Source organism: Diabrotica undecimpunctata, chromosome 8 (assembly GCF_040954645.1).
Source record: "Diabrotica undecimpunctata isolate CICGRU chromosome 8, icDiaUnde3, whole genome shotgun sequence".
NCBI lineage: Eukaryota > Metazoa > Arthropoda > Insecta > Coleoptera > Chrysomelidae > Diabrotica > Diabrotica undecimpunctata.
Window position 1 is genome coordinate 71671416 of NC_092810.1, and position 22579 is coordinate 71693994.

General features: G+C 32.9%; 1 protein-coding gene across 1 annotated transcript in view; it reads right to left on the reverse strand.

Annotated features, from left to right (window-relative positions):
• LOC140447684 (ATP-binding cassette subfamily C member 4-like) overlaps window positions 1-22579 on the reverse strand; it is a 273353-nt gene that overhangs the window by 15911 nt on the left and 234863 nt on the right. Inside the window, exons 11-14 of the mRNA XM_072540480.1 lie at window positions 16522-16709; window positions 15954-16375; window positions 10653-10883; window positions 6806-7036 (exon numbers count right to left, since the gene is read on the reverse strand). Coding sequence (XP_072396581.1) covers window positions 6806-7036; window positions 10653-10883; window positions 15954-16375; window positions 16522-16709 — 1072 coding nt within the window. The remainder of the gene's footprint in view (window positions 1-6805; window positions 7037-10652; window positions 10884-15953; window positions 16376-16521; window positions 16710-22579) is intronic.

The window sequence follows — 22579 nt, forward strand, 5'->3', positions numbered from 1 at the left end:
ATATAAAATATAACCTATAAAATAATGAACAAAATACATTTTAAAATTTAGTTAATGATAGTAAAACTTCGTTTGTGACATCTTTTAATGGTGCGTTTTAACTGATCCATAGAGAACAGAAAGAAAAAACAAAAATAGTATGATTAAAATGTAATTAAATGTTCTTCATGTTTTATTAATGGAAGTAGCATATTAAACCTGTCTTGATGGTATGCAACATGTTTTGCATGCAGGTGTATTATGGTGTGTATGTGTAAAAGTAAATCTTTATTTTATTTTTGATGTTTTGTCAGTAAATAACAATAAATGTTGCTCAGTTTATCTATGTCAGACTTTTTATTTATACAAGACGTATTGGATTTTATGAAACACATTTCCAAGAAAACACGTTTTGAATAGTTTTTTTCCTTTGCCAAAATAGAGGAATCCTCGAAATTAAATTCATGTTTTAACGTTAATGCATGTTCTGTCAGCGCACATGCATTTTTTTTTTGTTTTTATGTCGCTGCGATGTGAGATCACTCTACTGTGAACATTACGAGATGATTCTCCGATAGACACGTTTTTACAATTGGCACACAGTATAGAATAAACAACATTCGATGACTCCTGTATTGTGAAAGGATCCTTTGTCTTTGTGTACAACTTCGATACCGTTTTCACATTCTTAGTTTCAATTTTAAAGCCACTAACATTTTTGAAAATGTTCATTAGCTTGGGTGTCAGAACTGGAATATAGGGTAGCCAACCATACGTTATTTTAGATTGTGGTAGCTCTGATGTGTCGTGTGTTAATGTCAGTGTCAGTTGTCGGAACTCATTATTATGAAAATTTTGGTTGTCAGAAAATTACAAAGGAGAAGGAGAACCAAAAATGAGTTTATTCAAAAGCCCTGTGGGATAGGAGTTCTCTTGTAGTATAGATCTCAACTTTTTTAGTCCCTTGTCCCTGAGGTCGATGTGTGATAAGTTGATAACCCTAGTTTTAAGGGCCACAACCAAATTTGTTTTCATCTTAGATGGATGTTGAGAATAAAAGTTTATGAAACGGTTACTAAAACAAGGTTTACGATACCACTCCGTCCTTAGCATGCCATCACTGCCACGATGTATAAGCATGTCTAAAAAAGGAATCATATTATCAGCCTCTCTCTCAACAGTAAACTTTAAGTGTTCACACTGGGCGTTAAAGGTGTTTAAAACATCAGTTACTTTGTTTTTAGGGACCGATAAGGTCAAATCATCTACATATCGTTTGATAAAAGGTATGTGAAAAGGTATCTTTTCTTTACACGTTCTTATAAATTCATCCAAAACAAAGTTACATAGTATGGGGGATATTTTGCTGTCCATTGGAGTGCCAAAGATTTGTTTAAAAAAATTACCATTGAACAAAAAGATGTTAGAGTCAAAAATTAATGTTAAAATTCTTATGAAATCATCTAAACTGATCTTGGTATGCGGAGAGATGCTGTTCTAGTGATTGTTGATGCTGTTGAGAATAGCATCTAGTGGTAGGTTTGTAAATAGTGACACAACATCTAAACTAATCAATATATAATTATTCGGAACTTTAACATTATTACTGAAGTTACTAAACGTGAAAGAATCTCTAATATAGAATTCATTGGATTCGTTGTAGGAAATTGTGAGGATATCTGTAAGGTGTTTAGCGAGTTTACTATTAGGAGCATCAATGGAAGAGACAATAGGCCTCATTGAAAGAGTGGGAGAAAATCTTTTTTTCTTCAAGTGATCTTTCGATCACGTCCGTGATCCGGTGGACTTGATCGATTGTAGAGAGCTGATTTCGGAATCCGAATTGGTGATCGGGGTTGTCTTTCTTCGATAATGGTTTCAGCCTCTTGAGCAAGAGCTTTTTGAACAGTTTTGACATAATCGGTAGCAACGATATTGGCCGATACGACGTCATTTCATATGGCGGTTTGTTCGGTTTTGGGATTATGATTATCTCAACTACCTTCCATAGTTGTGGAACATAATTAAAACGAGACGATGTGTTAATTAGATTGTTAAGTTTAACCAGGACCTTTCTAGGTGTGGTTAAAGAAATAACCACATCATCTTGTCAAACAACTTTAGGGGGAGATTCATCTATGTCTACTATATATGGTTGGAAAACACTTTCGAGAGTTTGCAAAAACTAATGCTTTTTGTTCGTTGTTTTTCGCCCAACCTCCTTGTTTATTTCTTATAGGATGCGTTTGCATAATTGGTCTCTTTAAATTCTTGATGATTTTCCATAGCTAGTATTCAGTACTAGAATCATTGGTCAAATATATCAGGTCAAATTCGCTAATGGATTCATTCTTAAGTTACCTAATGTCTCCCTTTAGTTGTGAGGAAAGTTGATTTACTTTTGTTCTGTCTTGTGGTGCTCTGGTTAGGTACCAATTTTTTTGTTGATCTTCTTTTTCAAATATTGTTCTGAACCTATTTTATTGTGGCATTTTAAATTAATTACTATTTAAATGGGAATAAGCCACAATTAAAGGTTAAAATACGTTTATTGACGTTTCAATTTCCACTTCGGAAATCGTTCTCAAAATACAAACCTTAGTAAATTAAACAAATTATGTTTTTTTCTACTATATCTATATCTACTATAAACAAAGTTTTGGACTAGCAGTGGGCTCTAGTTTATCTCCATTATTAGCGCCGATATATTTATGGAAGATTTTGAAACAAATATTATTTCTAAACAAAATTTAGAACCCTCAGTATGGTGGAGATATGTAGATGATGTATTCTCAATATGGCCTCATGGATCAGAGTTGTTGGACACATTCCTAAATGATATAAACGATAAAGAAGAGACAATAACCATGGAAAAGGAATATAATAACACATTACCTTTTCTGGATGTTTTAATCTCTAAGAACGATACTGGATACGAAACTCAGGTGTATAGAAAACCAACACACACCAACAGATATTTAAATTTCAAATCAAATCACAATATTAATATTAAAAAGGGAATTATTAAATCATTATCCGATAGAGCCAAAATTACTTGTTCTAACGAAAATTCGTTCTTGGAGGAAAAACATTTGTTAACATCTGTTTTATTAAAAAATGATTATCCTTTATCGTTTATAAATAAGGAATTTTCAACAATCGATCGAATAGAACAAAACAACATAGAACGAGATCCTACAGCATATGCAAGGAATAATACGAGGAAAATAACAATATAATAATAATAGTCTCCCGTTTTATACCGCTGTCGCGGCTTTGGGAGTATAGCAGGGTAGTCTGCTATATCTAGGGCCTACGGTATACAAGGAAGGTAACATGGCCAGTGCTACGCTTCAACCGTCTATTATTACCCCTGGTTTTACCCAAGGTACTCATTTTTATTCAGGCTGAGTCGACCTGGGGCCTATAGACATTTTTTAAAATGTCTAGATGTTCTTGCCGGCGGTGGGATTCGAACCCCGGACCACCGGCTTGCGAGTCAAGCATCCTACCGCTTGCGCTACGCAGGCCCTGCGTAGTTCGAAAATAACAATACCATACATAAAAGGATTATCGGAAAAGCTTAAAGGGATAGGAAATAAATTCAACATTTCAACAACATTCAAAACAACAAACACGTTGAGATCTATTTTGTCCAAAACCAAACATAACAATGAACAAGAAAGGACAAAGAATTGCATTTATTAAATACCTTGTGAATGCGATCAGTTTTATTTAGGTGAAACATCAAGACCATTAAATGTTAGAATAAGTGAACATCAATCCTATATTAAAAATAGAGAATTTGATAGATCTCAAATATGTAAACATAGATCAGTATCCCATGTAGAATCATGGGATAATGAACATAGGGTTCAATGGAATGATTCAAATATAGTCCTAAAAGAAACGGATGGTAAAAAGAGAAAAATCAAAGAAGCGGCTCTAATTATGCTAAATGAGACCAATTGTGTCGCGAATTCCTCGGCAGAATGTAGTAGGATCTGATTACCCATATTGAAAGAGGAAGTTATTAAAAGGAAAATACCAGTATTGATAAGTCAGTAACATATAGAGAATACATCATTTATGTTTTTTAAATAACAAAATGAAGAATGTCATAGAATGTCATAGAATGTCATGGCTGCGCAACCTGAGAGATTGGTACGGGTGTACATCAAATGAACTTTTCAGAGCAGCCGTCTCAAAAGTCCGAATAGCTATGATGATTGCCGACCTCCGCCGCGGAGATGGCACTTGAAGAAGAAGAAATAACAAACACATAAAATCGGAATTTGGTGTTTATTGAAGGTAAACTAAATGCACGATCAAATACTTACCATGTCGGGATAGTATTAAGAGGTTTTTTCCTGGTTTTTCCCTCATAATTTACTATGGAATCACTAACAGGAGAATTTTACTGTCATCATGGCATGTATTTGTCTTTTTAAAGACGAATTACATGTTATGATCTTTTCTGACGGATATTCTCAAGTTAAAGTTGATTTCATGTAATCGAATGAACTATCTTATAAGTAAAGTCGTCCCAGGAACGCAACTCAACAATATTGGCAATATCATTTAAAAGTCGTCTACTTTAAAATGTATAATATATGTCTGAATTGTCAATATAAATGAGTCAGATAAAATTAAATTATTAGAAGAATTTTTCACTAAGTAACAAAACATAATTTGTTTAATTTACTAATGTTTGCATTTTGAGAACGATTTCCGAAGTGGAAATTGAAACGTCAATATCTTTTAACCTTTAATTGTGGCTTATTCCCATTTAAATAGTAATTCTTTTTCAAAGACTAATTCCAAGATTTCCCTAGGGTAGTTTTTGCCTTTTAATCTTCTTAGTAGTTTAGGGGTATTTTCCCAGGCCGCTTGTTGAATGCCACTGCCAAATCAATTCTTTCTTCGAGTGTAACTTATAGCTACTATACGTATGATCCGAGTTGACTTCTAAGTTCTCTTCTATTTGTATATAGTTGCTCGATACGTTTTTAATGATGTAAAAGTATATTAAATCAGGAATTTTCATAGGGTCTATGGTCCAATACGTAGGTTTTTCTGTTGAGATTGCTTCACACTTATTCTCATTTATCGCTTTGGTAATTCTTGACCCTTTGTTGTTATGAGTCTTGAACCCCATTGTGTGTGTTTCGCGTTACAATCTTCTCCCATGATAAACCGATCACCCGCGAATTCAAAAAGTGTAGTATATCTTACAGCTTTGATATTGTGTTTTGAGGACTATATAGACCAATAACTGCCAGGTCATAGTTCTTGGTCCTAAAGTTGACCACCGTTGCCTGAATATCTTCAGCTTCAAATTTGACTTTTTCGTTATGTTGAAGATTTTCTCTGCTTATAACCGCACTACCTCCACTTGCACTATTTTTAGGATGTATGCTGTGGTAAAGTTTGTATCCCTTAAATAAATAAATAAATATATAATAATAATAATAATAAATATCCCCAATAAATGATTGTTTAGTGAGGTGTGTTGCAGATATTTATCACCGTCATTTTTGTTTAAATTCATGATTAGTTTCAATTCTTGTTGTCCTTGCAATAATCCATTGATATTCCAACGCATTATTTTAAGACCGCTGGCCATTTATATTTTCATTTTTGAGATGGCTCCTTTATTGCTATATTCTAGAGCAGTCAATTCTTTTAAATTTAGATTCTGAGCATGCGACGGTAACAACACCACAACTGGGCAACCACGGACAGAGAATTTTTTCGCAATAGTAAAAAGTAAGTATAATGATTTTAAGAGAGTAAAAAATACAGCTTTTAAAAAATAAAGTGAGATTATATCTGGTCAAGAAGTGAGTTTATCCGGAAGTGTCCTAATACCTTCAAAAACTCGACGAAATTAAACTTTATGGCACTAATGCGTATTGAATGGACATGTATTAAGTTCAGTGAAATCAGCGAAAATCAGAATCAGCAGTTAGGAGGAGCACACTAAAACTTTTGCACAGACCCATCTGGCGAGCCAAGTTACTCGATCATAATCGTAAATATCAGTTTTCTAAATTTTGGCGTTACTTATGGTAAACAACATTGGCATATTGAAAATACATTGCGTAGTTTAGCATTAACAAATAATTTTCAAAACAATTTCGTGACATAAAAATGAAAATCACTCGTGAACATTTTCGTGCGATAATTTTAAACGATTTTTAAGTTGGTCTAACTAAACAACAATGCGTTGATCGACTTCATCTTGGTTTTCTTTGAATGCCGTGAAGGCCGTCCGGCCACAGATGTTGTCCCAAAAATTTTGACACTGCGCGCGTCAAGATTGAGCATAGGTATGAGTCAATTACAAACATTTTTGTGTGACCATTTAGCAGTGAGAAAGATGTACAGTCGTTGGATTCCCCATAATCTGACTGCTGTCTATAATGATGCACGTGTCGATTAGTGCCGTGCAACAATTAATTCTATTCAACGGGGCAACTCAAATTTGATATCGTAACATCGTGACTGGTGATGAGACGTGAATATACAGCTATCAGCCCGAAACTAAAAACATTAAATTAAATATATGGTATTTGGAATTAATAACATTTGGTGTTTGGAAGTGTTCAGACTTTATTTACAACACGGCGACTTCCTTGGGGTAGTTACTATAATTTGTGTTTTATCAGTTTTTCGTATATCTTAACTCTAATGGATGCTAAGAATGAATTGAGTACTGCATTTTAGAATATTTACTGTATTCGAACTCACTTTCAATATTCAACTGAAAACATTTATTTATAACCGGGAAAAAATATTATTAAACAGTTAAAATTTAACTTACCGCTACTGAAAATTAAGAATTGATAGGTAAGTAGTGCCAAAAACATCGTACTGATAATATCCAAATAAAGTCCAAATGCTGTACTACTAACAAGAAAACAGACATATGTACCAGTGTGCTGATCTTGCAAAACGTCAAACTCTTTTATGACCATTTGTTCAGAATTTGAAGCTCTTATAGTTGATATTCCTTGTAAAGTAGCAGAAACATGTGAAAAAACTGGAGCTTTGGCTAAAATCATAAATATGTATAACTAATCGATTACTTATTATTTAAATCTGTTTATCGAACATGCTGGTGTGCATTTAGCGAGAACTAATTCTAATACAAATACTATTCAGACTATAATTATTTTAAAAAATAAAAAAAAAACTATATTGTGGGTGGTATCTACTAATAAAACAAAACTGAAAATATAGTTTAAGGCCAATCGAAAAAAAAAAGTAAGACAAAAGTTGCATAACTAAACCTTATGATAAATGTTTTGATAAGTTGTCTAGTTTGTGGAACATCCTTGTATGTTGGAGATTGCTTGATTGGCCTCTTCGACTATTTCTGGTGAGTTGTTATTAAGCATTACATTACTAATGTTAATTTTACAGCCTTCTATTCTGTTCCTACAAGACATAGCCACCTTATTGGAGTAATTTAAATAACCATCAGTACAATATATTATTATATTGCTATACTTTAAGTATTCGCTTAAAAAATCAATGGCTTACAGATGTACAAACCCAATGGGCAAGTTTTTAGTTCTTAAAGCTAGAAATGCCTCAGAGTGTTTATCAATACGGGGATGAATTGGTCCACTACCATCAAATTTACGATCTCAACTTAAAATACGGCAGTTAGAAATGGAGCTCAAATTATTAATAGTAAGAACAATGTTCTACCATCAACAAGAAGGATACAACAATCTAGTTGTACTATACATGAAATCAGTTACCCGATCGTCTGTTTCCATCTTGACGTGGTAATGTGATTGAAGTTAGGCAGCTTGCTAAAACCCAATAGGTTAAGGCGTACTTTATCGCACCCAATCCTGTATGGCAGTTTAGTGTCTAAAAACACATAACTGTCAATGTCTGCCTGTGTGTCTTAATTTCGTTACCTTTTATTATCTGGAATTCATCTGTTGTACACCGATCGTACTGTAGCCCATTATAGATATTCCATTAACCTACAAGTACTCGAGACTTCGGACGACCTTCTATATATAAGCTCTCCACTAACAAGAGATACTTTTTATTCGGCCCTGTGTATCCAATGTCCTTGTATCAGGATAAGCTGAACCTTCTTATGGTAAGTAAGTTTGTCGAAGCTGAAGGATTACCTGTAGGACACTAATTGTGGTTGTAACTGTACCATCGTAACATGTATCACTTCTCTGCTAGTTCCCTTTATATTTTTATTTGTAGACTCAGCACTGAATGAAGTCCTCTTTTCTTTGATCTTTCTCGTCTGGACTATTTGTTTCTATTTTGGTATCCATGGTGTTTCCACAAGTTAGGACGAAATGCTTTTAAGCACGACAGTGCACCCATACTCGTGGCACTAGAATGGACTAAACGAATAAGAATAAAAAACTGAAGACTCTAAGAAGATCCCACAACTAATGAAACCCCTTCAAAAATAATGCACATCAGACTAAAAGCTGCTAGTCTCATCGACATCGGGACAGAAACCAAAATTAGAGAAAGATTTGAGAATCAAAGAAAAGAACTCAAAGAAAACAAGGTGTTTTTTAGGTGAGGTTAGGTTTGTAAGGTATTTTTTACGAAGTTTACTTGAGGTAGTAAAAATTACAAAACTGCTCCAATGAGAATCAACACAACGTTAATCCCCAAGAGCTATTTGGACAAAATGGTGTCCGATAGAGAAATAAAAATGGCGTCCGTTCATAAAAAAACTTTTATTTAAAAAATCTTTTATAAAAGGTATATATACTATAAAAATGCCCTTTCGGGTTACATCACCAAAACATTTTCTGACTAATAAGTCCATCATCAGCGCAATTACCTAAAATTTGTAGTTTTAAATAGATTTACATCATGGCAACGCAAGACTGCCAGGGGGTTTCCAACCCACGAGAAGGTATCTCTATGGGTCCTCAGTTACAACTGATTAAATTGACTGCGTTATTCACACAATCCTTCTTAAAAATGTCATTTTAATCATTATAATAATAGTTAATATTGAGGACCCAACTTCTCTTGAGTTGGCAGCCCCCTGGAGGTCTTGCGTTGCCATGATGTAAATCTGTTTAAAACTACATAATTTAAATTTAACAATAAATATGTATTAATTAACAAAGTTAACATCATTTAAAGAGTTTCTACCCTCATATCTAATGGTTTTCCTCATGTATACCTGGTAAGTGTCAACCACGTGTTCTTTAACCTTGATCAAAATTTCATATTTATGTTTGCTTTATTTAAAGTGTTGTCACTTATTTTAGGTAACTGACAGACTTATTAGTCCGAACACGTTCTGTGATGTAACCCTAAAGGACAATTTTATATTATGCATATCTTTTATTAAGGATTTTTTATTCCATAAAAAATGCTACAATAAAACTTATCGGCGAAGTTTCATGTGCTCCTCGATATCAAGAATGTCCATTGAACGATTCCACTCTAATATCCGCTGAGGAAGAATCGTTTAAAACGGATTTTCTAGACGAAAAAACGGAGTGGAAACCTGTTAAACGCTTCTTAGTAAATAAAATAAAAGGTTCTGGATGAAAATAGAAGTGGAGCGCTGGCAATTATGGGCTCCAAGCCATCCGCTGATGGGGGACTATGCGTGAGTTTTGAACAAATTGTGCTGGAAGCTATATTACCAGCTCTATCATGCTAGTTTTATGTAGTTGGATGTAGACAAATATATACAAGCTGGGACACTAATGAACCAAAGCCTATGGTTAAAACTTCCACACAGAAAATAGGTTATATGCTTACTACTGTTAACAGAACGGTAGACGTTTGATGTATGATATTTAACCGAACCGAACACAGTAGAGAGAAAAGGTATCAAGTTCTAATTTTACATTTTATACCATATTTTATATTAACGAATATTATTTTAAAAAATTAAGAACCATAAATTATTATAACTAAAAATACTTTATTTTTGACGTTATTTTTGACAATGACGCTTCAAATGAGTAAGAATAATTATCATGAACATAATATTGTTAAGATAAAATTTTGTCTAATCTTTAACTATATTACTCTAATAGTCGATTGGCAGATGTGGTGACCACTTAGATGTCACCTCTTTGAATCTCACTTTTTTTGAGTTGTCTTACGAAGACTAACCTCTACATGTTTTAAAATAATATACTATGTTTATCTTACAATAAATATTATCGCCACTCAAGGCGATGTTCCAAATAAAAGTCCTCATTACTGTACGTATCCTCCAGTTTTACTAATAAGTGGCTTCCCAGTATCCTGTGCGTATTATCAGTTCAAAATTTAGCTATTTGCATACTTTACTTAAACTAATTATGCTATACTTATAGAATACTAATATACTATATTGCTATACTAATGCTTATACAAATACAAAGTGAAATAACACAGTGCATAACTAGTAGACACATTACAAATTCAACTATGAACGCCTGAGTTGCGAAAAGTAGCAGTTAATGTATCCTTTTCTTCTAAGTAACAGCTGACGTTTAATTTTCCTAGAAGTTTTTGATTCCAAAGCAGCACATAAAAACGATTACACAAGAGAATTTTTGAGAGATTATGATAATCATATATTATAATTACATTGAAACAGTTTTAGAGTTTTTATTATAGACTGCCTATATATAATAAGTTAAAAAAACACGTACCTACTCCTTCCCATCTTTTAATGGATTGGGCACTAGCTAAATAAACATTACGGCAATAATAGAACAAAATCCCAATCAGTATAGTAGGAATAATCATCAAAGGGGTTACTATAAAAACCAAAACTAAAACGCCTACTAAAACTGTGAATATTTGAATTGTGTCAATACCAGTCTTTGGTAACATTTCATCTATTGCTCCCATATCTTTTGAAAATCTGTTCAATATACGACCTAAAATATAAACAAATTGACGATTATAAAAAATATGTACCAAAATATTTAATTTATAATGAATGGTAGAATTCAATTCAATGATGTGAATTGTATGTTATATTTATAGGTAAAATAAACATAATCTTCAACAGTTTCTATTCTAAAAAAGTTATTTAATAATGTTTCAACAAGAATTACTAGGGCTCGATATCTCGAAAAGAGTCCCACCAGAGCGCAATCCTTTTGATACAGTAGGTCTGGGCCGAGTGAATTTTCCCCTTAGATGGAGGGTGAGCCATACGACCATTGATTATAAACCACCCACTAGATAGCTCACCTCATGGTAACCGAAAGACGTATCAACAACTAGATGGCGCTATTCGAAAACCGTATCGAGATAAAATACGTTTCGTAAATAATAAAATAATTTTCTCATTCTCCCTCTGACTTGCGAGGAGGTAGGAGTAGTGTCAAGGCCGAACTTACCCTATAGGTGTATTATCTGTGATAAGTGTTGTGAGAAGTTATAGCGGAATTTTATAAAAAAAAAAGGACTCACATTTTAGATCGAATGGCCTTTGTAACGCATAAGTGTGTTTACGCGGGATGTTTTGAAAGAAACGATGAAACAAATAATAATATATCTTTCTTTAAATTTCCCCTGAAAGACGTAGAGCGCACAAAAATTTGGCAAAAAAACTGCGGGAATATTGATATTATATCGATGGATATCAGTGAACTGAAACAGAAGGTAATTTGCCAGCATCATTTTGAAGTGGAACATATTTACCAAAGTGGCCAAAGAAAGTTATTAAGGAAAAATGCTGTTCCTCTAAAATTTACACAGACAGCAACTAATTTAGGTGAGTACTCAACTTTAGAAATATTTTTATGTTTGCCTAATGCCCTTTGTCAATGAGAATAATACTATTAAAATATATTTTATATAAAATCAGTTGATATTGAGTGATTTATATATTTTTTATGCAATTAAATCAAAAGAGATTTTTTTAAATATGAATGCATTGTTAGTATCACTCCAGAAATAATGGAGATGATTGTTTTGCTTTAATTAAAATTACACATACATTTCAATGATTACCTATTTTAGATGATACCCGACCAGTATGCTCTACATACGTTTATTGCAGTACGAAACGTAAAAGATCTACAAGTGGCGATTGTATGGTTAGGACAACTTCATCGCCTAAGAGATCAAGTAGTAGTCTCAGTGCTATTTTCAGTTTTGATTAATTTGCTCACAAAACTTGAAACTGAGTTGACGGAGAAGGTAAAAAAATTGGAGTATTAAGTAAATGCTTTAAAGAAGAAGTGCCGTCAGAAGAATAGTCAGCGTTGTAGAAGAACAACAAAAAACAGAAAATCGGCAACCAAATTCATGTTACAGATACTGTTAGAAAATAAAAGCAAATACGTGCACACTTTTGTTAATATGCAGTTTTTACACAAAACTCGTTCACAATGGAGTCATAATGAAACGGATTTAGCTCTGACCATTTATTATAAGTCTCCTAGTTGTTACAAATTTTTAATTAGATCTCTTAACTTTGAACTACCTTCAGTAAAAACAATTCAAACTTGGTTGCGTGTCATAAAATTAAGAAGTGGTTTAAACACTTCCTTGATTGACAAGTTGAAGAAAAAAGCAGAGACAATGGATGAGTGGGAAAAAATTTGTGTGTTAATGTTTGATGAAATTTCTTTGAAAAAACAATTGGAGTACAATAAATTAGATGACATTATAGAAGGGTTTCAAGATATAGGTGCTTTAGGAAGAACAAACAAACTTGCCAACACAGGTCTGGTTTTCATGATGCGCGGCTTGCTACATAACTGGAAGTTGATTTGTTATTTTGTTACAGGTGGTCCAATACATAGCGACAACTTAAAAAACATTGTAGTTGAAGTTGTTTCAAAATTACAAAATATTTGGTATATACCAAAAGTGTTAGTGTGTGATCAAGCATCTAATAATAGAGCTTTATTTAAGCTGTTAGGCGCATGTAAGGATCAGCCCGCAATAGAAATAGGAAATCAGAGGATTTTCACTATGTTTGATACACCCCACTTATTAAAAAGTATAAGAAATAATTTTCTTAACAAAAAGTTGACGTTTTTTGCCGATTCTAAACAAATATCGTGGCAAGATATTGAATACACATACAACATCGATAGAACCAATGTGAGAGCACGATGCATGGTGAAAATAACAGACGTTCATATAAACCCTAATAATTTTCAAAAAATGCGTGTAAAATTAGCACCACAAATTTTTTCCAACTCAGTTGCCTCAGCAATATCAACAGCTATAGCTGTAGGGCAGTTACACACCAAAACGACTCCTCATACTGCCGAATTTTTGAAAATTATAAATAATATTTTTGATGGTCTTAACAGCAAATATTGTAGTGATAGTAATCCAAACAGAAAGCCAATGTCAACTTTAAGCAAGTCAACTGAAAACTTAAAAGCAGGTTTAGAATATTTTAAAAAATTAAAGTTTTTGAAAATCAGAAAGAGAGAAATAATATTCACTGTCTACACGGCTTTCAGTGGACAATTTAGTCAGTTTTATGTTTGTGGGAGGAACTTCAAAAATATAATGTGTCATATCTTTTTTAACATCCTTTCTGAACCAAGATCCTCTAGAAATTTTTTTCTCTATTGTGCTCAATAGGGGTGGTTACAATCCAACACCTAGTGTTAGTCAGTTAAGAACTGCCATTAAGCATAACACAAATATTAAACTAAAAATTGTTTTAGACAATGGAAATTGTGAAATAGCACAAACTGATAATTTAGATTTAACCCACGAAAACCCAAACAGTTCATGTAGAAAAATCTTTGGACAAGCAAAAGGAAAATAATGACAACCAAATTTTAAGCACGACAAATTCCAGCAAATCTAGCGTAACAAATTAAGAAACGGGTGCTGTTACCTATGTCGCTGGTTATATTTACTAGAAGATTATAAAAATTTGAATTGTATTAAATGCCAGAAAGATTTGCTAAAAGACAATAAAATTCTATTACAGAAACACGAATTAATGTTACTTTTCAGAGATTATAGCACAAACGAAGAAATAAAGTTTCTTCAGAAACCATCAGATTTGTTTGTTACTATTACTACAATATTGTTAGAAAAGTTTCACAAGGCTTTTAATTTATTTAAAGTAGATAATGCAGTTTTTGAAAAAATTGAAATCTATGTGACTAGCATATTTTATTAACTAATTGGCTTGAAAGCTGTGAAGACCATAAAAGAAAAATTATAAAATTCTTGGTAAAAATCAAACTTTTAAAAACTTATCAATGGTATAACGTTAATGAAAGCAAACAAAAAACTAAAAGAGAAAAGATTCACAGAAAATTACTTATTTTCGATAAAAGTAAAGGTAAACAAACTTCAAAATGCAAAACTTCGACAAATAAACAGCAAAAAATTCAACAGACTGACAGCCACAAAAGTAAACAAACCAGAAACATCACAAATTGTACTTAAGGCTGTTTTATCGGTGCACCAAAACCTAGGGACAATGTTTTCTCTGTTATTTACCGACAAAATGTCTCGAAATTTGGACACGTTATTCGAAATTATGTTGCCTTTAAACTGATGGTTTTACTTTTTTTATTTTTTTGAAACTTCTGTTGAAAAATTGGAATATACTGTTTAACGTTCTATTATAACCAAACTTTTTACGCCCATCACTCGAAAGAGTTTTTTTTCTGTAATCGTTGATTTTTGTTTCACCTTTCTGTGTCCAGTAATAGTCGAGAAAAGCGTGTTCCAATTTTACAGAAAATTGCTAAAAAATACTGAAATCTAATAGTGAAACGTGTTACTCATCATTGGGCTTAGTTTCATCGTTATCGCCTTCGTGACGTCAAATCTCATGAACGTACGGTCAGTTAGTTCGTGTTAAAACTAATTTGAATGGAGAATAATGTATTTGTTGTCATTAAAATACCCGTCGCCCGGCGGCACTGAGTAAAGATGGTCTCGCGTAAGCAGTGTAGAAAAGTAAGTGATACGCCCATTTCAAATCGCAGTGTACTTGAACTGCTAAAACAGCCTTAAAATAAATATGAAAACGTCTTTTTTCTACCTATATCTTTGATACGATAATGCGATACGATGATACGATATGATTTGATAGGTATAGAAAATAATTAACGAAACTTAGACCAGTTAAAGTTTTTTCTAATGTTAATGTCATATAGAATGATTCATTTTAGAAAGCTAAAGTGCGCGTTTTGAATCACCTTGTATATTGAAATATTTTATCCACAACATTTTGAAGTTTCATCAAAAAAGACTATACTAAAATATGTACTAAACAAAATGTTTGCAATTTTAGTATTTATAAAGATACATTTTGCCAAATCGGTCACTGTTTCGTAATAAAATTGATCGTATCGCGTAAAATACTCGGTGTAAGGAAGCATATACTCGGTTCGCTATTCCCAGTCCGAACAATATTAATAGTAAACAAACTAAATAGTAAATAAAATAGAATTGATGGGTTTAGTATACACTTCCACTATTTAGAATAATTCTTCTTTTTTTAAAGAAACAAGTCTACAATAGTAGGATACTTGAGATATTAATACTGAGAAGTAGGAATTGTTGTGTTGTAGGTTTCCGACAATGAATCTGTCAAAATATGCCCGAGCTAAGCGAATGAAGTATACCATATTGTAAGTATTCTCAAGAGCTGTTCGTTCAGGCTCTTTTATTTAAAACAAGTTAATTTTAGTCAACTTTCGGTATAACCGAAACTGGTAGGAGACTATAAATATTTAAGAAGTTATTTAATAGCGGCCGGTTTATTGTAGGGGTATATACATTGTTACCGGGGTTTAAAAGATTTGTTTCATAATTGTCTATTTCCGGAGAATATTATAAACAATAAATATAAACAATAAAAATAAACAACCTCTACCTAATCAGGGCTTATTTACACCGATAACAATTTACCTTACTTTAAAATTGTATTTTCACATTCGCGTTAAAAACATTAAATTTAAAAACTATAAAGCATAGTATAAACTAAGAAATACTGTTACCTGAAGGATTTGTATCAAAGAATCTCATAGGAGCTTGAAGAATATTACTGAACATTTTATTATGTAAAGCTCTTGAAGATGACATACATACTATAAAGTACAAGAAAGACCTCAGGGTTAATAAAATCATACTGGAAAACATCAAAATGGTATAAATGATTATATATGTTTTCTGATCAAAAGTTTCTTCAGCTTCTATTCTAACTGTAGTAGTGTCGATCGCAGAAGATATGGTTGGTAGAGATTCCATGACAGAAATATTTGTGGGTAAGGTCGGTAGTGTTGATAACACCGGAGCTGCAGAAGTCAATAAGGGTAACAGGGTATTTACTGCGTTTGTCAAATTATTTGAATTTACTTCACTAATATTTTCAACATTTTTGGCCAACATATCAGCGTAGTGTTTTCCCTCGATATTGGTCCTACAAAAAAATCGTTATTAGTGATACATTTAAGTAAAGAGCATTATTGCATACACAGTGATTTTTTAAAATGAAAAGCTCAGTTAAACCCTTCCTGTAATATTTCATATCACAGATCATCTAATTCAACACATAAAAAGTATTACCAGTGCGTCAGCCACAAGTCAGTTATATTGGTAAAAGCTTGGGCAAAAATGAATGCTGTCGCTGTTACTGTCAGAAAGAAAACACCTGCACCAGATCGGAAATATTCAACAAATGTTGACAATGGGACAGTGCCTTGTTCAACTTCCTCTTCTCTCTCGTTGGATTTATCTTCAGGCTCCTCGGAAACCTAAAACATTTATAATAAATATAGTCAACAAGATTAAGTTAAGAACACCTAGGGCATTCGATTTGAAGAATAGGATGGTCAGAAAGATATAATATATTTTGAGAAAATATTTTATACACTTGCAAAAAGGTAAAAAATGTACAAAACCAAACAAGATGACTCAATTCACTAGCGAATTTCTAATTCAAAGATGCAGATAACTTTGGATTTTACACTACTGCAGTAGTACTAACTATTAACTTAGTATCCACTAGACTTACTCAACAAAGTGAATACGCCAGCCTGATGAGCTATCGAGACGAGAAAAACAGTAAAATATAAAATATTTAAACACAAGAAATTAAAAAAAAAAACAAGATAAAGATATTTTTTTATTTAATAGAGTTTGGTATAATAATTTTTTAAATGGTATGTTTACAACCAGCCATTTCATCATTTTTTGTTGTCTTTATCACATCTGTGCAATTTCAGTAATGCATGTTGCGTGATATTATTTTTTCTTTTTTTATGATTTATTTATCAAAGCTAAAAAAGGCAATATTTTTAACAAAATCCAAAAAGGAATAAAACATAAAATATAAAGTTTGGTACTTTATATTTCAGGAACTTCGTCGCGTTCACACTCTGTACAAATGGTGATTGTATGTTCTTTACAAATTGCTCTGAAACACTTGGCGCATTTTGACGCTGTTTTTCGATTTTTTTTTTCTTGGGGCAATAGGAGCATTTTGGCCTTGCACCTGCTTGATTTTCCTCAGGAATATCTCGTTTCTGTGTCAAAGGAAGATTCAGATATTTTTTAATTTGCAAAGTTAGGAGAAATGGCAAGTTTTGGGCCGCTCTTTTTTGCATATGTGGGGTAATGAGTTGTCTGGCTAAAATTTTCAGATACTCACGTCTTGGTTGGCAGGAATCTAATACATTTGTCCTAAATATAATGTTTCCATTAATTCCAGCGATGTTTAGCATAGTAAAAAAAACAGTCAATGGCAACCTACATGTGATTCTTGCCACTGAATAAAGACTTCAGTTGGTCCACTGAATCTACTCCCGATTTTGATTGTAAAAAGTAACTACTGCTGGTTTGCAAGCTTCACCACTTTCCTCGTCAATTTCGTCATATTCATGGAGGGTTGACAAAAGCAGGATATTCTTATTTTTTTTTTGGCGTACGAAACTAATAAACATTCACGACCAAAAGCAAATAACCTGCTACGAATTGGCCTTTTTTTAGTTGCAACAAATATTTCAGGAATTTCACGTTTGTTTTTTCTAATTGTCCCAATTAAAGTTATTTTTTTCTTTTTTAATTCTTCGGCCAAAGGAACTGACGTGAACCAGTTATCACAGGTTAAATTTCGTCCTGAATTCATAATGGGTTCACACAATCGTTTCACCACACTGGCTGGACTGTTGTCAATACAAAATGGACCATCAGGCTGCTTTCCTGCGTAAATCTCCATTTTCACAGTATAAAATACACGACTCTCAGCCAAGGCAAATATTTTTATCCCGTATTTGTTCGGTTTACTCGGGATATATTACCTGACGCTGCACCTTCCACGGAAACCCTCCAGCATTTCGTCAATAGTACAGTTCTCACCAGGCGTGTAGCAGGCTTGGCATCTTTCTATAAATTTCTCAAATATATTTCTTATTGGAGCTAGCTTATCAATTAATTTGCGTTCAGCTCTTGTGTGAATATTATCAAAACGTAGTGCTCAAAGCAACAAATAGAAACGTTTCAGGGGCATTACCATTTTGAATAACTCTGGTGTTGTAGAATCGTTGCTCCATAGGTCATTTAGGTTGGTGTGTCGGGATTTCAAAACTCCTGCCATGTACAACAATCCAAACACTGCATTTATTTCGTCACAGTCAGTATCTAAAACATCTCGTTCGCGTATATAGTTGCCTCTAATTTTCTCTAGGTACAAATTTGTGCACGTCACAATTTCTTCAATGATATCATCTGTTATGAGCAGGTTCCAACTTTCATATGGAGTTTTTAGCAATAATATTGTGCTGTCGAATACGGCTAGTTTTTCGCTCACGGTGAACTTTCCAAATGGTTTTTTTGTCTCTGCCGATATATTTGGGACCATCTTCAGACCAAAACGTTGAAATAGAATTTGTCGTATCATCGGCCGAAAACTCTGAGTCTGTCTCATGATTAGAACTGACTTCTACTGAATCTATGTCGCTTTCTTCATCGTCCAAATTTTGCTCTTGCGTCTGTTCAAGTAACAAATCCTCTTGCTCCAATTCTTCATATATTTTTAAAAGTCTGGCCTCTTCTTTAGGATCCATTACACAATAATATTCTAAAGTTATATGATTTAAAACACAAAGTCAATAAAAAAACCCAACAAAAATTGCTCTGTAGATTTCCAAAATCGTCACGTCGTTAGTCGCGGGTGAGCTAATCGCTCATTTCTCGACATCTGCGTTTAATCAATACTTGGAACAGACTGACGGTTGCTCGATCACTATTCTGCGTAAAACATTCTATACACAATAGTAGTAGGAAGGATTACATGAGCGCAGTTGCCACTGTGAGTAAAATTGTGAAAAATGTTAAGAAAAAAGTAAAATGGTGAGCGTTGCGCTCACCATGCGACCAACGCACTCTCTTTTTACTGCATGCATCTCCCTAGATCTTACCGATTACCCTGAACTATCGATCCTAGATATCTAAAACTATTTTTTTACACCAATTCATCAGATATATTTTCACAAGCTTATGATTTAAATTTTGCTAATTTTTCTAACTTCGCTCCTTTTTTGGTAAATAACTTTGCTTATACTTTTGAACATCTTTGTCAAACTTGCATTCTTGCTACTTCACTATCATTTTATTTTTTCTTAAACTTTCTTTAATAAAATGTTTCTTGTAAAATTAAATAACCGATTTGTCTAAAGAAGCTAACTAAGTTGGAAATTTTCATGAAATGGAAATTTAATATTGGTTAGTTCTTGAAATAGAATTAGGATAAACTGCATATTTAGATCTACATAAAGGATAGATAGTAAGGTAACTGGAAAGCGACCATGGTTGAGTTTTAGATGAGTCCATGTGATATCTGTGCTCTATTGTAATTATAAGTGAGATGTGAAATATATTTTGGAAGTGTATAATAAATATCAAAATAGTGATTTATATTAGATTTTTTAACACCGTTAAGTAATTATTTATGTTAAAAATTAGGGCCTTCCGGAAATAATTTAGTGGGAGGTCTCTAACAGCTTTTAGTACTTACTTATTCTGAATCTGAAATTATTGCTATATTCGTGCATACGTTCGATACCCACAATTTTGATGACTTTTCTATTGCAAAGAAGTGGACAATAAAAATGGAACAATAATTTGGGAGTCTGTATATTTCTATATAATTTATGTTTGAAACAAAAAAGTGGAACCCGTACTTCGATCCGCCTTTAACCCATCTGTATAGATTTTAGTTAAGTTAATTCTAAGGTTATTAAGTATGGATTCAATGCTGTCATTTAAACAATTAGATTCCAAATATTGAGAGAATACGATGGTTGGTTTATTAATTAAAACTTCCAAATTATGTGTGAGTAGTGGTATTTCATTTTGTGGACCAAAGTCGGCTTGATATAAATTTGTATCAATAATAGCATCTGTCAAAAAGGGTAATTTTTCTTTTCCACTAGGAATTGGTCAAATTTTATATGAAAAGTTAATTTTTGACATGACGTCCCTATTGAAAAATCTACATTTTAATTAATTTTTATTTCGGTTGTTTCTAAGAACTTGCTTCTAAAACTATGTGTTCTTGACGATCGTGAGACAATCGGTTTATATTGTTTGTAGAACCATATAGAGTACACTGACAATCCAAAATATATAATCTTTATTTAACATATTTAATGTGAATAGCCAAAAGGAATTTTTTATCTATAATTATACCTAAATATTTGTATTCGTCGACTATAGGAATAGTATATTTACCTAAAAGAGAATGGGAGTGCAATCAGACATAATCGACTATATAGAGGAGAAGAGACTATCCTGGTACGGCCACGTCAGAAGAGCGGACAGAGGACGCTGGATAAACAAAATCACAGAATGGAGCCCGATTGGAAGAAGAAAGAGAGGAAGACCCCGAAGGTCATTCAGAGATGAAATCGACGAGGCTATGGAGAAAAGAACCCTGCGAGATGGAGACTGGAATGACAGGGAAAATTGGAGAAAACGGTTGAGTGAAGGAAGACAGTGAAAACTGTGGAAATCCTTAGTAGTAGTAGTAGTAGTATATTTACCTAAAAGGCACACCACAGCTGTTTTATCTCGTAAAATACTAAAACCCAAGTTTTGTAAGTTGTCAAAAGAACGTCTCAACTCAATCAGGCATCGTTCATAGGTATCATGGGTAATAAATGCATACATTGAATGCGCGTATTGAATAATTTACTCGTTATTGTTCATCAAATCATGAAAATCTGCAGTGTTTAAATTGAAAAGTTGTAACGTTCCTACACATGTTAAAAACCTTATTTTTATTCTTTCTCTCATACATAACGAAAACGGAAAATAATCCGGTATATTTTTGGCTATCTTCCACCTTTCACACACACTCATTGAAAAATCCCATAAGAAGTCACACGAGGATCTGGAAGATATAATCATTTGTTGGAGTTTGGTTTTCTGTCACTAGCATTTGGTTTACTTATTTATCCAAAAATTGATTTGGTTGAGAATTCCTCCAGTGCCGCCCATACCAAAGGCCCTTAAAGTTGATTTAAGTAATCGAATGAACTATCTTCCAAAGTCGTCCTTGGAACGCAACTCAAAAGTATTGACAATATCGTTTTAAAGTCATCTACTTTAAAATGTATAATATAATATGAATCAGATAAAATTAAATTATTAGAAGAATTTTTACTTACCAAGTAACAAAAACAAAATGTGTTTAATTTATTAATATTTTTTAAGAACGATTTCCGCAGTTGAAATCGAAACGTCAAATAAACTTATTTTAAAGCAAAATTGTGGCATATTCCCAATCAAAAGAGTAAATTAAGGTGAAACTATTTTATTCTGTAGAAGGTATTACAATACAGAAACAAAAAAAAAGAAAGATAGACTAAGACTATTACAGATTGGAAGCTATTGACATATAAATAAAAACGCGGGAGACTACAGATGAGGTGGGTGGATAACCTGAAACACCACGCTGTTTCGAGGTGAATGTGCATGGCTCGAGATAAGGGAAGATAAGAGAGGGAAGGGGACGCCTATGTCCAATATTGGACATAACTTGATTACTGGAACATCTCAACAACGTAGTTTACCTTTACGTTAAAAAGTATTATGTTTCTACTGGAAAGTTAACATATTTAGATTTATAATAGAGAGAATTTTATTATCGTGAAAATTATTTACGACTATCTATTAACCAATTTTTCTAGTTTCGATTCAGAATTTATTATCTTCCTTTTCATTCTTTTGACCTCCGCCACTGGAATTATAGTGTTAATTACTTGTTTTGGACAGCCCTGTGTAAAAAAGGCGTTCTAATTCATGTTAAATCAAATCAACACAATAAATATCGATAGTATCATTTGGAACTGTTGTAAATAGAAACCAATTCAAATAAGAAAGATCAACATGTTCGAAGTACATACACTTATATTCGCTCCGTGCGTGACCATGGTAGGGGCACTTTGAAACGATGCCAGCGTGCGTAGCGGCGAAATATGACAAAATTGGACCTTTACGCATAAATTTTATCAAAAATGTGTGCAAATACATATTGCGTATTTAATTGTGCTAATAGTAGCAAAAATAGTAAGTGTAGTTTTTATAGGTTCCCAAAGATTACATATAAATTAGAGAAAAGTAA